Here is a 14,819-nt window from a genome sequence, read left to right as displayed (position 1 = left end):
CCCGGCTTTGACACTTAAAATTTAATGTGTAAAAAAAGCCACCAGAGAGCTTGTTAACATTTAGTTTCTGATCTAGTAGTTCTGCACCTTGAGCAAGCTTCTATGTCCTGCCTGACTGCTAGGCTTACTTCTCTGTTCTTCTCTGGAAGGTCCACTCAGAAAGTTTCTCTTCACACTGCCCATGGATTCCATCAGTACTCACAGTCCTGTAGCCCAGCTATAGGATCTGAGGTTTCTCTAGGAGTGCCAGCCAGGTTGTCTGGCTGCTTCTTTGTAGGCTATGAAAAGTTTCTCTGGCCCCTTCCCCCACTACTCCTGTAAACCCTCTGCCTCACAAACCTTCTATGTGTGTCCTGCCCCAATTACAGGAGCTTGGACTCAGGACTGTTTTTTCTGGCTCTGGAATGAGATTCACAGTCCAACTAACTCTGTGTAGGCCTGAGGCAGCTGGGGGACTTAGGCCTAGGCAGAGTCTGGAATCTGTTAACATGCTGAACAGCTTTTCTTAGGACTCACCACAGACATTTGTAAAGGGCCAATAGATTGTGGTAGCATGGTAACAGTCAGGCCAAGGCTTCTTTTCCTTATCTGTAAAGTCTCCGGAATGTTCCTTAGTATCTCCCTCCTTCTCTCCTGCTCTGGCTCTTCCTCCTCCCAAGGACTGAATCCAGGACTGCCCATATGCCAAGGAACTGTTTTATCACTGAACTGTAACACCAGCCCTTCTTCAGCTGCAGTTTTATCAGGAAACTGGGAACAATAATATCTCCTTCCTGAATAGAGGTAATGCAAAAGAAGTATTCAGTAAAATGCCTTGTGTGTATGATTATGTAATATTAGCTGCTATTACTTTTTTTTTTCTTTCTAAGTCATTTTAAATAAGCATTATGGTTCTGGCCTTCACAGTCCCTAGAGTTGAATTGCTGGGACAAATCTTACAGTAGAATAATTACGTGATGAGGCAGAAATGTCGATGACCAATTAATTATGAGAGATGTCATAGAAAATAACCGAAGAGGAAGAATATTTAGAAAATTGATGGAGACTGGTAGTGGGCGCCTTCATGATTTCACTGTATGAGTAATGGCTTTGTCTTACGAACCCCTAGGGACACGCTTGCTATCAATGGTAGGGGATGAGTCAGCAACACTACCAAGGCCAAAGACAGATAGAAACTAACTTTCTTACAGCAAAATAAGACTAAAGGGGGAGGGGGGGTGCAGCAAGCGAGAGTGGGCTGGTGCGCAGCCGCTGAGCGGAGCCAATCACTGGGCGCAGTGGCTTCTGCCGTGATGACGTCATGGTTACCATGGAGAGGCCAGCTCCGTAGAGACCCCGGGCTGACGGCGGCTTAGAAGCCTTGTCCTCTGGCAACCATGAGCGGCCGTAGTAGGGGTCGAAGGTCTTCCCGCGCCAAAAGCCGGGGCAAAGGCCGGGCCAGAGCCCGGGTCCGGACCGCGGCGGACGACGCCTGGCACGACGAAAAGCGGCCGCAGAGTCCGGAGCTCGAGGAAGACGCCGCGGCCGCGCAGGTGCAGGCCGGCGCTGCTCAGGGAGGCTCGGAAGCGGCCGAGCCCGGGGAAGAGGCGGCCTGCCGCCTCCCGCTGGACTGCGGCCTGGCGCTGCGGGCTCGGGCTGCGGGTGAGCGCGAGCTGGCGGCCCCTGATCCGAGCCTGGAGAGGGCCACAGCCCTCGCCGAGCGCCTGACCAGCGACACCTGCTTCGTAGGAACCGTGGGAGCCTTGGCGAAGCTGCGACGCGGCTCCCGCATTGGAAATCGGCGAGTTCCCGGGAGAAAGGCCCCAGACACTCGGAGCGCCCCGGGGAGGGGACCTCAGGCCACAGTCAGTGGGAAGCCAAAGATGGGCTCTGCGGGGCCCTGCGCCGCTGCCCCAGTGGGGGAGGAAAAAAAGGTGACAGAGAAGCATGCTGGGTCAGGGACCCCTATGCTAGTAGGGAGCATGGATACCCTGGAGACGGTCCAGCTAAAGCTGGAGACCATGAATGCACAGGCCGACAGGGCGTATCTCAGGCTTTCCCGCAAGTTTGGCCAGTTGCGACTTCACCACTTAGAGCGCCGGAACCTCCTCATTCAGAGCATCCCGGGGTTCTGGGGGCAAGCTTTTCAGAACCATCCCCAGCTGTCAACTTTTCTGAATACCAAAGATAAGGAGGTATTGAGCTATTTGAACAGACTGGAGGTGGAAGAGCTTGGCCTTGCCAGATTGGGCTACAAAATCAAGTTCTACTTTAGCCGAAACCCCTATTTCCAAAATAAGGTGCTCATCAAGGAATATGGGTGTGGTCCATCCGGTCAAGTGGTGTCTCGCTCAGCTCCAATCCAGTGGCTCCCAGGTCATGATCTACAGTCCCTAAGCAAGGAAAACCCCGAAAACAACGGTAGCTTCTTTGGATGGTTTTCGAACCACAGCTCTATTGAGTCTGACAAGATTGTTGAGATAATCAATGAAGACCTGTGGCCCAATCCTCTACAGTACTACCTGATCAGCGAAGAAGCCCGTGGAGAGAAAGGAAAGGAAGAAAGGCCAGGTCCAGCAAAACAGCCAGCTGAGCGCCCCGAGCCTCCAGTGAGGCAGCCCAACTGATCCAGAGCACGGATCTCCCTACCACCTGCTGCTGGACTCCTTAGGCTAACCACGTGGGTTTGGTTGTCTGCCTGCCTTCTGTTATACCGTCTTACGTACACAGTAGCCACTTTGGACTTATCTTCAAGAATGTGACATTTGTGATAATATTCTTCGCTTCCCTATGGCCTCACCTTGTCACAACAGTGTTCGTGTGTGACGCTTACTGCTTGTGTATCAATCACTTCTGATGTATGCAGCTTTTCTCTATACTATCCAGTCCCTGTTCTTAGCTCTGGCCCTTCCCACTTATCTTTCACGAGGACATTCTGAGTCATTGTCCAGATGGATATTCAAGTTGCGCGACTTCATGGCCAGTCAGCTGGGCTTTGTGTCCATTTTAGCCATGCATGTTATCAATGGCAAGATTTTCCATTGCCATCTCAAAATGCAGCCAGTGATTGTATTCTGTGGATATGGAGACATCAACCAAGGCTCTTCCTATTTTATTTCCAACTTCAACCTAGGGTCCAGCAAACCACTGGGTGTGGATGAGGACAAGGGCAAACAGGAGTATGTTCTGTTCACATCGTGCGTGTCTTCTTGCCTTGGAGACAGTCTACTAGTGAACTTTCATCAAAGTCTGGCCGTGCCTGGTCGCAGTCAGTCCATTGACTTTTGGCTAGGTCAATGTTATCGGCTCCATCTTGTTTTTCAAAGACCTCAAGAACTGCCTATGGACCTAGGCACCTTCCCAGCGCATGAGCTACAAATGTACCTTCCCCAGACTTTAGGAAACCTACTGGTTGTCAGACTGGTGGGCAGCCTGGTATTTGTGAATGTATGCTTGTTGCTCTCATGTTGTGAGCCCTGAGAAGGGTAGAGCTTTGGACCACAGGTTTATCAACTGGGTATCTGTGCCATTTTCCTTATTCTTTATTCCTTGCTAAGAAGGGACAAGAAAGGATGCTGAGGAAGAGAGATGCTTCATTTCTATGCCCGTGTTTACTTCACACCTCCATGCAACTTAGCCTCCTTCCCTATCAACCTACCTCTGAACTTCCTCCTCTCCTTGTGAACCCTCTCCCAGCCTTTTAAAATAGCATCACAGCATGGACAAGAAAAAAAAATCATCAACTAGACTTTCTACGTACAGCTAGGGAGGCAGAAAGGGGTTTCCTTTGCACACTCATGTAGTAGGCTGAGATACGGTAAAGAAAATTCAGAAGGCCTCGAGAGAGTCTATGGTCAGACATAGGTTCTGGGCTTGTTCTGTAGTTCTAAAGTTGTATGCATTTGCTAGAATTAGAAAGGCAGCAGTGTTGTGGTCTCTTGTATCTTCTGTCTGTTCCTTTTTAAGACCCAGAGGCTTCTTCCTTTTGTCTCACTTGGTAGCCTATGTCACTGGAGTCCCCGTCCCCAGCTTTCCCTCTCAGTAGTCCTTTGCTGTCTTTGTTTTTTAGGCTAAAAGTACTCACTATGAGAGAATCCTGAGGTGTTCCTGGGGACAGGACAGGCAGAACCTGTTCTAGATATTTCTGGTGAGTATTCAGGCTGAGCTGGACCCTCTCTATCAACGTTTGCCTGTGTTCTGACTTATGTTCTATGGAAAGTAAAACTCTAAGTCAGTTACCATTCTGGTATGGAAAACTTCATTCTAGCCTTTGTGAAGGTGTCCTTTACTTAGGGGTAAGGAGATAATAGGCAAGGAAATCAGGGCAAGATAGGTATGAACCTGGTATTGAGTGGGTCAGTAAAAACTTGATGGGAATGCCTTGTGAAGCTGCAGAGATAGTGGTTCTGTCTCTCAGTGATGAAGGTGACAGAAGAGACCTTACTCAGGGTTGGGAAGGGAGAGTTAATGGGGTTGTTGTAAACAAGATGCCTGGGCAGGATGGATTCAGAGTTCTGGGCAGTCTTCATCATCATTAGTGGAGGTTTCTGTTTGTTTGTTTTTATTACAGAAACAAACCAAAAGTAATGTTACTATATTGGATAGAAGGTGCATCCTAGTGTGTGTAAGATTATGCTAAACGCTGTGTATTTGGCCTCTAAGTAAAATCTTACCACTTTTTGTTTTTTGCCTAATGAGGAAAATAAGAGCACTATAAGTTTGCTTTTGCTCTTTATTATGTAAATTTACAAAAATAGGAGTGGTCCCCGGGGACCCTGTGTGCTTTCTACCTAGAAGCAATGAGCAACCCAATGCCATCTGTAGCTTCTTCCTCCTGCATCTTTAGTGTAAGTCCAAGGTAGTATGCCAGTGCATCTGGATGTGCTTTGGGAGACTGGGGCACTGGGTGACGTGTGCCACAGCTACAAAAGAAGAGACCATTCTGTTGTAAATCTGCCTATGACCCTTTTGAAAAGGCACGTGAGACCTTTTCTTCCACGTAACATAGAGACCTGTGTGGACTACTAGAGCTGCTGTGTTCTGTGAAAATAATCCAATACAATATAATCTTTTCACTGGTTATTGTAGTTGATAATTTGATATCCTGGTAATAATGTGATTATTTCCCTGTTCCTAAGTGGCATAAATTCTTGCAAGTATGCATGTACAATGGAAAAAAATAAAAAAATTCTTGTGTCACCTTTCCGTTTACTATTACAAAGTAATAATTGGAGGGTTATGAAGCGGGAGCTGAGCAGAAGCAAGGAGTGAGTGGTGTAAACTAGCCTAAGTAAGCAGATCCCAGGCCTCAGGCCTTTGCCTGACCAGTTACACAAGAATACTTAAAGTCTTGCTCCCCAGACCCTTTCCAGAGCCTGATACCTTGTGTGGCTCTAGAGAAAGCAACTAGTCTTGTTTAGAATGAATTTTTTCAGGCACTTCTTATGGGAATTCAGTATTTCTAACATCTTGTAGTGAATTTGAATTATGTGGCGAAGCCTGTGAAGGGAATTTTGATTTAGTAGTCAGGCAGAACCAGGACTCTGTAACAAGCTTTCAGGTGATTACTTGCTGGCGACAAATGGACTGTACTTTGAGTTACAACTGAGGTGACCATAGAGGCCCTTCAAAGAACTAAAAAAAAAAAAAACTGAAAAAAATGTTTTTAAGTCCATTCAAACTAGAATAATAGTGTTCAACCATGGTTGCATGTTAGAATTAACAGATTTTAAAAATACCTCTCAGCTTCACACAAAGACCATCTGAGAATGAGGAAAGTGATTGGCCCAGTCACAAATAACTCCAAAGGCTTTCCAGCTAAATCAACATAGTGTCTTCAGAGTCAGGCTCTGATGCTGCTTCTTTCACATCCAGAGAAAGGAAAATTTCCTACAGAAGCCATCCTCAGTGGTGACCAAACACCACAGAATATGATTAGAAAAAGAGCTTGATTTTTAACTGACAAGAAAGCAGCATTAGGGGCTGGCTCGGTGGCTCCCTAGGAAAAGGTTCTTGCTAAGCCTAAGAACCTGAGTTTGAGCCATGGAACCCACATAGGTGAAGCAGAGAACCAACTCCTCTGACTTTCGTATGCGTGCCACTGTGTGCCCATCCCCCATATAGCAAATACAAATGTGATAAAGAGATAAACATGAAGGTAAAGATGCTGCATACATGGACAGGCAGTGTTTGGAGCATAGTAGGTGCTGCAGTGATGGATGAACAAATAATTGTGGGTAAATGTATTAAGTATGTTGATTGTTTCATATGTACATCTATAATAGCTTTCTTCCAGTGCAAAGTACCACAGACTAGAGGCTACAAAGCTAAAGAAAGTAATGAAAGCCAGATGTTCAAGATTAAGGGTTGCCAGGGTTTCTTCTGTGGGCATCTTTCCTTGGCTACAGAATTCTTTGTGTTCACATGGCCTTTTTTTTTTTTTTTTTTAGTATGTGTGTGTCTTATGTCATAACTAGTCTTCCTAGGAAGCAAGCCATACATAACTGTGGTCCACCCTAATGACTTTAACTTCCATTACCCTTTAAAAGATAGTCTCTGGATAGTCTGAGGTGCTGGGAATTAGGTATTCTGTGTGAATGTGGTAGTGGTATAAGAACATTATCTAGTTGACACGATTGTACAATGAACATGCTTTGCATAGTATCCAAGGCTTCTTATCATGTTCCTGGTACTTTTACAGTACCTTATGGGGTTTAGCATAATTCTTTCCATGCTTTTATAAGGTGTGTGACAAGGAAATAGGATAAAAAGAAAGCTTAGAAAATCATTCGGCTCAGATCTCAGCATTAAATGTAATCTGGTTGAAAAACCCACAGCCGTTTTTACAGCTCTTAAATGTAAGTCAATTATCAGAATATGTTCTCACCTACTTTCAACTATTTATAGAGATAGATTTGGGAACAAAAATATTTCTAGTATAAGGATGACAAACCCAGTCTGATGCTTAGAGACCTTATGAAATGAGGAGCTGGTGCTTGGGCAGGAAGTTGCGCTGGCTGTGTGTAGGTTAGGGGCAGCAACTCTGGGGCTCGAGCTGACTGTTGACTCAGGAAAATACAGCCTGCCTGCAGTATGTCTCCAAAGATGAGTGGAGAATGAGAATCTTTATGCAGATTTCCTGCACTTGAATATTTTCAAGTAATTGAAAACCACAGTTGCTTATTTTGTGTGTATGTGTGGGTGTGAGTGTACCATGCCAGGTGTGAGAGTCAGAATTGTCAAACTTGTCAGAATTGGGTCTCGCCTTCCGCCACCTGTGTCTTGGGCATTGAACTCAGGTTGTCAGGCTTGGTGGCAGGCGTCTTCACCATCTGGGCCATTCTTATCAGTGTAATTAAAACCCAGAGTATTTCTTTAAACATTTTAAAAATGAGTGTTGTATTCAATTCTCCCCCATCGGCCCCATCACTGTCTCTCTAATCCCCCTGGTAAGTCCCTCATTCTCTTTTTCTCCTAATGCCTCATCTATTCTTGTGGTCCCCTTCAGCATCTCTCTCTCTCTTTTTTTATCTGATGCTGTCCTATCTAGATATTTTAGGTTTTATCCATATTTTCAGCCACCACTATGCACACATGTATACAAGCTAGGATCCATGTAAGAAAGAAAAGAAAGAACTTGGTGTGTTTTGTTTTTATGAGTCTGAATTACCCTGCACAATCAGATCCACCTATTTTCTGCAAATTTCAATTTTCTTTATGGTTGAATAAAATTCCATTGTGTATATGTACCAAATTTGCATTATCCATTCATCTGTTGATGTATATCTGGATTAGTTCCTTTTCTGGCTATTGTGAATAGACCAGTAGGCGAATAACTCAGAGTATTTTCTACTGGCCAATACCTAGAGTGTAGAATGAATAGGGAGCTACTTGTTTTTTCCAGGCAGGCTTCTACAATTAGAATTTATGCAGAATCCTCATGGTATTCTATCTGGGTCCCATCTAATGAGGCATATGTTCCTGCCCAGGTGCAGAGCCTATATTTTCCAGCTGGCCCACTTACAACATTCTATCTATCTTCTATCTATCGATTTTCTGTTACTATAGTGGAATACTTGAGGCTGGATACTCTTGTAAGAGCAAAAGTTCTTTTGCTTATAGTTTTGGAGGCTCTGGTACAACTCATTCTGTCTACTTCTCATTATGGCAGGTGGCAACATGGTGGGAGGTATATGAGAGAGAAATCACATGATAAAGTGTGAGCTAGGGAGTGTCAGGCATCAGGCATATCACAACTCTTTTAAGAACCAAGCAGGGAACTATCTCAACTCCTTCCCAAGGTTATCAGAGTCCATGATACTCTGGTAGACCTTACCCTTAAAGTCCCTACACTCTTAACATTGCCACTATGTTTGTACTTCAGGAAAATGAATCTGTGTTCAAACTGTAGTGTCTCTGTCTCTGTCTCTCTCTCTCTCTCTCTCTCTCTCTCTCTCTCTCTCTCTCTCTCTCTCTCTCTCTCTCCTTCCTCTGTGCAAGATTCATCTGCCTGGTGGGCTCATTCTTTCTTTGCTGCCTATGTATGGACCTTAGAGTTGTAGGTAAATACAGCTCCCAGTTTTTCTGCCCCCAGGCCTCAGTCTTGCTTTCACCTAGGACTGTGAGTTCTGCTCCTTTATCCTCCCCCGACACCCATTTTTTTTCCTGCATGAGACTTTCGAGTGTCTTAGATCAATGTGTTAAGGAAAGGGCTAGTGGGCCTTCTGCATCTCAGGCCTTTCACAGTTTGGGGTGTGAGGGCCTTATATGGTCATTCTCCTCACACGGAGTGTCCCTTGGACTCTTTCAGCTTCAAGTATTATTACAAAAATTCCCCTCTAACCCCCTCCATTATTGGATTTTTTTCTCTTTTCTTTTCTTTCTTTCTTTCTTTTTTTAAAGGTAGTATCTGACTCTTTAGCCTAATCAAGGCTAGTTTTTAACTCAAGGTGATCCTCCTGCCTTAGCCTTCTGAGTCCTGGGATTACAGTTGTGAGCCACCATTCCTGGCTTCTCTTAACTTTATTTTTATTTTGATTTCTTAACTTATTATTATTTTGGTATGTGGTAGGTTTATGTTATGCTATAAGGAAGGACAGGAAAATAAAAGGCCATGCTACAAAAATCCCTGTGGTGGTTTAAATATGCTTGGCCCAGGGAGTGCTACTATTTGGAGGAGGTATGGCCTTACTGAAGGAGGTGTGTCACTGTGGGGATTGGCTTTGAAACCCTCCTCCTAGCTGCCTAAGGACAGTCTGCTCCTGTTTTCCTTTGGATAAAGAACTCTGTGCTCCTCCAGGACCACGTTTGCCTGGATGCTGCCATGCTGATAATGGACTGACCCTCTGAACCGGTAAGCCAGCCCCAATTAAATGTCCCTTATAAGAACTGCCTTGGTCACAGTGTCTGTTCACAACAGTAAAACCCTGACTAAGACACCTAGCAAATTAGCCTTGCCTTTGGCGTCCTCCTTTAGCTTAGCTGTTCTGCGGAAAGATGCATTGACCCAAGGTGACGTTTTAGAATCAGTCCTGGAAATGCTTTGCTAAATTCATCTGGTCTTTGAACATTTAGAAAAGCTTTTCTGCACTCTTACCCTCACATCCTCAGCCTTGGAGAGCTACTCACAGCATGGAGCCCTTTTCTTCAAGTGTCCAGGCAGCAGAAAACACAGAACACCAGCTACCAGCCCATGGCGTTTCTCTGTTTGCCCTTAGCATGTTCAGTTTCGCTTTTAAAATCCTTAACTATTCAGGCTCACAACTCACTTCTGCAGACTCCCTTTTGCCATGACTCCAGCCTTGTGTTAGCTCTGCTTCTCGGCTCCAGATTGCCCATCTTGTTCTTCTGTCTATGTGACAACTCGTAGCTTAAAAAAAAAACAACCATTTTCATTGTCTGCACTGTAATAATTATCTCATTAAAAGACTCATAAAGCCTGGTGACCCAAATTAACAAAGTCATTATTATAAGAGGCCAGGTTTCTGTTTTCTGGTCTGGGAACATATATCCATGGATGGAGCAATCAGGTGCAGGTATCTGGCTCTCCGAATCTAGATACTCCTAGCACAGGGTCTATATTTAATACTCTTCATAGGACATTAGCTAATGCTTCATCCAAATGTTAGCATGCATACCATTGAAGCTCAGAAGAACTTACTTGATCCACAAAAGAGAAGACTTTCTTTAAATGTGTTGTCTTAGCAGTGTATTTCCAGATAGAGGTGAGGTTTTTGACTTTAAGTATTAAAACCTGAACATGAATGATTTGGAATAAAGAGAATTATTTGCTTGCATAACAAAGATCTAGTAGTCTGGGGTTATACCCAGTTCTTGGGCAGACTTGGATTGAAAGCCTTCCCCACTGTGCAGGTTAAGAATTTGATGCTCTTGTCCAGGGGCTTGGAGTATATATGTGCATATGCATTAAGCTGGGATTCTCGGACTTTGGGGGTTACCTGAGTGGGAAGTGTCATCCTTCAAACCTGATAACGGTTGTTCAGTCAGCTGGGTGGAACCATGCAGCTGGAGAGGGACCTTCCTGACCTGGGAAAAGTAACATTGTGTTATCAGAAGCTAGTCTATATTTATAACCTGGTCACAGCTGTCTGGGAACACTTAATTGCCCCTCTCCCATAGTCCAAGAGTGGGCTTTCAGGGATATCGGTTCCTGCTTCCTTCAAGGGCAGGAGTCATCTGCGCTGGAGAAGTGCTGACTATCCATCAAAGGGAGTGTTGATCTTGACTTGAGTATGGTGCTTTCTGTTTGTTTACAAAACTAGCATCTGCCCCCTCCCCGGGGCGGGGGGGGGGGGGGGGGGGGGGGGGGGGGAGGTTGTTGCCAGGGAGAAGGGAGCACTACCATGAAAGGGGAAAAGGGGAATTGCAATATCCAGGCACCAGGCTGGGCCCTCTCCAAAGGCCAGAAGGAGAGGGAAGGAGCTTTAACTTCTCCAGTCCTGAAGTGCAGAGGCATGCTCCTGTGTCTCTTCACAGGTTCATGTCAGTGACTCTGTGATATTAAGGTCCTGGTCTGTATTTCTGCCTTCCTTCTCTTGGCCTTTTCCCTTCTGATCTACAGCTCTAGTAGCCCCCAGCAGCTGCACCTGTGAGCAAGAAAGAGGGAGGAGAGGGAGAGGCTTCTTTCCATTTTTTATTTTTTTTATTTTTTTATTTTTATTTTATTTTTTTATTTTTTTTAAATCAGGGAAGAAGGCTCTTGCAAGAAGACCTTAGTGAGATTCAGGACACCTAAATAAGGTTCTTCATGCTAGAACCTTATTGGGCTGGTTATATGCCTGAACCACTATAAGGAAGTCTAAACTTTCTGGCATCTTCCATGGGAATAAAGGTTTTGCTATCAAGGAGAAAGCAGGGGCCAGAGCTGAGAGGCAATTTTCAGTCTCCTGTCGGTCCATTCTTTCTGAGAAGCCTTTGCTGACTCTGAGGGTCAGACAACCCCTGCAGACACTGCACACTCGTCTTCCTCCTAGTGCTTCTGATGATGCTTCAGGCAACAATTGTCTACCCTGGGCTACATCTTCTGCAGCTTATCTGTTTGTGTCCACTGTGTGTCTCCCACGGCAGCTAGTGTAAGGTTTGTGTACTATTTGGTGAACAATAGTTGAGTGAATGTAATAAATACATCTAGGACTATTGGGATGTGAATCTGATTGTGCCAGTTGCTTGTTCGTGTCCTTTAATACGGCCCAGAATCCTAATGTGCTCATGGAAAGCCCTTCATTATATGACCTTGCTTTTTGCATTTCAAACATTTTTAAGTAAAAATACAAATTCATTAAAGTACACTTATTCCCATGTATGTTTCACTTATATTCATAACTTAAAACTTTCATCATATTTATTTTATATAAATATATGTACTTTGCAAACCATTTGGAAATTAGTTGCTTGATGTTTTGCCCCTAAATACTCAGCATGCTTATCAGCAAAAAGTTAAGAATGCTTTACTATGTAATCTCTGATAGTTACCAGGCTGCAATAATTATTGTCTGTAATCCTAGCCAATGTCAACTGTATATTTAAATTTCTTCATTTTTGAGATTATTTTACAATAAGGGCAAAAATGATTTTGTAGCATTGCATTTAGTTGTTATATTTCTTGTGTCCTTTTTTGAACAGCAAGCAATTCCCCCAGTGTCTTATATGTAACCCCACTTCTTGACAGTGGGTTTCTGAAGAAGGTTGGTGGGTATTTGTGGGAGACCCTATATTGTTGATTTATCTTAACACTTGTTTGTTTCGGAGTTACTTAACCTTTTTCTTGATCTCTTGCATTTCTTATAAACTGAAAATTCTAGGAAACACCTTTGGCGAGAATGCTACCTGAGGCTGGAGGGATCTTGATGACTGGACTAGATGCAGTGACAGGGGCTCCTGCTGATGCCTCTGTGTTAGTTTACTTCTAGGATGGCATCTCCAGCTCCCTCCATTCCTCTTTCAGTGTTTTGACCAAGACATCCCATCCCAAGGGATTAGCAGCCATTCGGAGTATTTTCTCAGGTGAGTTGGTCCCATGTTTTGCAGAACAGTGGTTTCTTAATCTTTTCATTTGTTAAAGGTATTTGAGTTTTCAGTCTAGCATAAAGAAACCCATTTCCTTGTCCTTTGTTTAGCAAATAGTCCTTCTAAACAGGTGATGCCAAATGCTAAATTCTTTCTCTTTAGCCCATTTTCAGGAAGTTGGAGTGCCGACTACTCACAGTGTGCCCAAGTGAGGGCATGCTTTTCTCCTCTTCAATAGGATTTACTCCTTTATTGACTCGTGTACTTTTATTTCATGTTTTAAGGTCATTTACATTTACTTTTCTTTCAGTTGCTTACCTGGACCACATTCGGCCCTAACTTTTGTTGGCTTCTGTCAGTGGTTGCTTCCATCTTCCCTTCTGGTCCTCCAGACACGCTCATCTGTATGATTTGTTTACTGAACAAGAAAATAATTCCACATATGATTAAAGTAGCCTTGTTCTGTGCTGTTATTTTTAATCTTTCAAGTTTGAATTTATTTTCCTTTTTTAATTTCCACAGTGTTTTTGCTATACTTCAATTTATTATTCTTATCTATTGACATGTCTGCCCTTACCAGAGATTTTGAGGTCATAGGTGACAGAAAATAATAAGTAAATAATAAGTTTTTATAGCTCAGACACTGATACACACTAGATATTCAGTAAGTAGAAATGACTCAGTACATGTGTGATGGTTTAAATAAAGATGATCCCCATAGACTCATAATTTTGAATGTTTAGTCAGCAGGAAGTGGCAATATTTCAAAGAATTAGAAGGAGTAGGAGGTGTGGCTTCTTGGAGGAAGTGTGTCACTGATGGTGGGCTTTGAGGTTTCAAAAACACATGCCCGGTTCTCTCTCTCTCTCTCTCTCTCTCTCTCTCTCTCTCTCTCTCTCTCTCTCTCCTCCCACTCCCACTTTCTGATCAGGATGTAGCTCTCAAGCACTTCTCCAGCACCATTTCTGCCTGCATGTTGCTATGCTTCCTGCCATGATGATAATAGACTCAACCTCTGAAACTGTAAGCCAGCCCCAGTTAAATGCTTTCTTTTATAAGAGTTGCCATGGTCATGGTGTCTCTTCACAGCAATAGAACTGTGACTAAGACAACATGAACGTTGAAAATGTCCTGGAATAAAGACTTGGAATAATTTTGAATGAAGGAGAAGAATGAACCTAATACAAATGAATTAAAGGCTGGGGTAAGGATAGTTAAGGAAGCTATTACCTGCAAAAAGCCTCAGGCAGAAAAACTTAGGGCACCAAATCACTCTGACAGCATAACAGAAACCCAGCAGGAAAACGAAATGGAGCAGAAAAGCTAGTAGGAAATGTTGGAAACACACTGTGTGTGATGGACTTTAATGATGGGTGTGTCTATAATTGGAAACAAGGAGAAGTAAAGGTGCTTCAGCAAGATCACCTTCTTAGGAATCCTTCTTTCCTATCTGGTCATGTGCACATCACCTGGGGTTGTCTAATGGGGCTCTAAAAAAGTTGAGTTAGAACAAAGAGTCATGGAAAGCAAGCCAGACAGGAGGTTAAATCTGCAGGATAGAGCAGAGTGAGAAGATTTTGAACAGAGGTGGAGGTGGAGGTAGTGGTGGTGGTGGTGATGGTGGTGGTGGTGATGGTGGTGGTGGTGGTGGTGGTAGTGGTGGTGGTGGTGGTGATGGTGATGATGGTGGTGGTGGTGGTGATGGTGGTGGTGGCGGTGATGGTGGTGGTGGTGGTGGTGATGGTGATGGTGGTGGTAGTGGTGGTGGTGATGGTGGTGGTGGTGGTGATGGTGATGATGGTGGTGGTGGTGGTAGTGATGATGGTGGTGGTGGTGATGGTGGTGGTGGTGGTGGTGTGGTGGTGGTATAACTACCAGATTCAATGCTAAATGGCCCTTATTCTAGGATTCTTGGAAAATAGGATCATTAAAGCCCAGCACTGCTTTGTTAGTAATGAAGCAGCAGACACTTGGGAAAATTTAGCATGCCACAATGGGAATCAGGGTACAGGAGGATGCCTTTAAAACTCAGGAACATTCTGGATAAGATTTTATGATCATAGATTTTCCCTCCAGAGGTGAGGGTAGAGGATTGCTGACATATCAACAGGACATGCTGTGAAGATCTGTCTTATTGTTGATGGCATCTCTAGCTGGGGATGCATGTATATCAGCCAGCTGTCATACAGAGGAACACTAAATTCCTGCCAGCTTTCCCAATGTTCTCTCTACAGGAGGCTTTATTTGATACCCCAGGCAAAAGATACTTACCCTCCTGCTCCTTATTGTGCATTCATAGACGGGCTCTCAATTCA

The 14,819-nt window shown here is 44.1% G+C and overlaps 1 protein-coding gene across 1 annotated transcript; it reads left to right on the top strand.

Moving 5' to 3' along the window:
• Positions 1-1,296: 1,296 nt before the first annotated feature.
• Tspyl5 (TSPY like 5) lies at positions 1,297-5,178 on the top strand. The gene has a single exon (XM_034517135.2). It carries the CDS (start codon positions 1,377-1,379, stop codon positions 2,604-2,606), a length of 1,230 nt encoding a protein of 409 aa, XP_034373026.1. The 5' UTR covers positions 1,297-1,376; the 3' UTR covers positions 2,607-5,178.
• Positions 5,179-14,819: the final 9,641 nt, after the last annotated feature.

This window comes from Arvicanthis niloticus, chromosome 13, assembly GCF_011762505.2.
Source record: "Arvicanthis niloticus isolate mArvNil1 chromosome 13, mArvNil1.pat.X, whole genome shotgun sequence".
Lineage (NCBI taxonomy): Eukaryota > Metazoa > Chordata > Mammalia > Rodentia > Muridae > Arvicanthis > Arvicanthis niloticus.
This window is presented reverse-complemented; position numbering and strand designations above follow the sequence as displayed.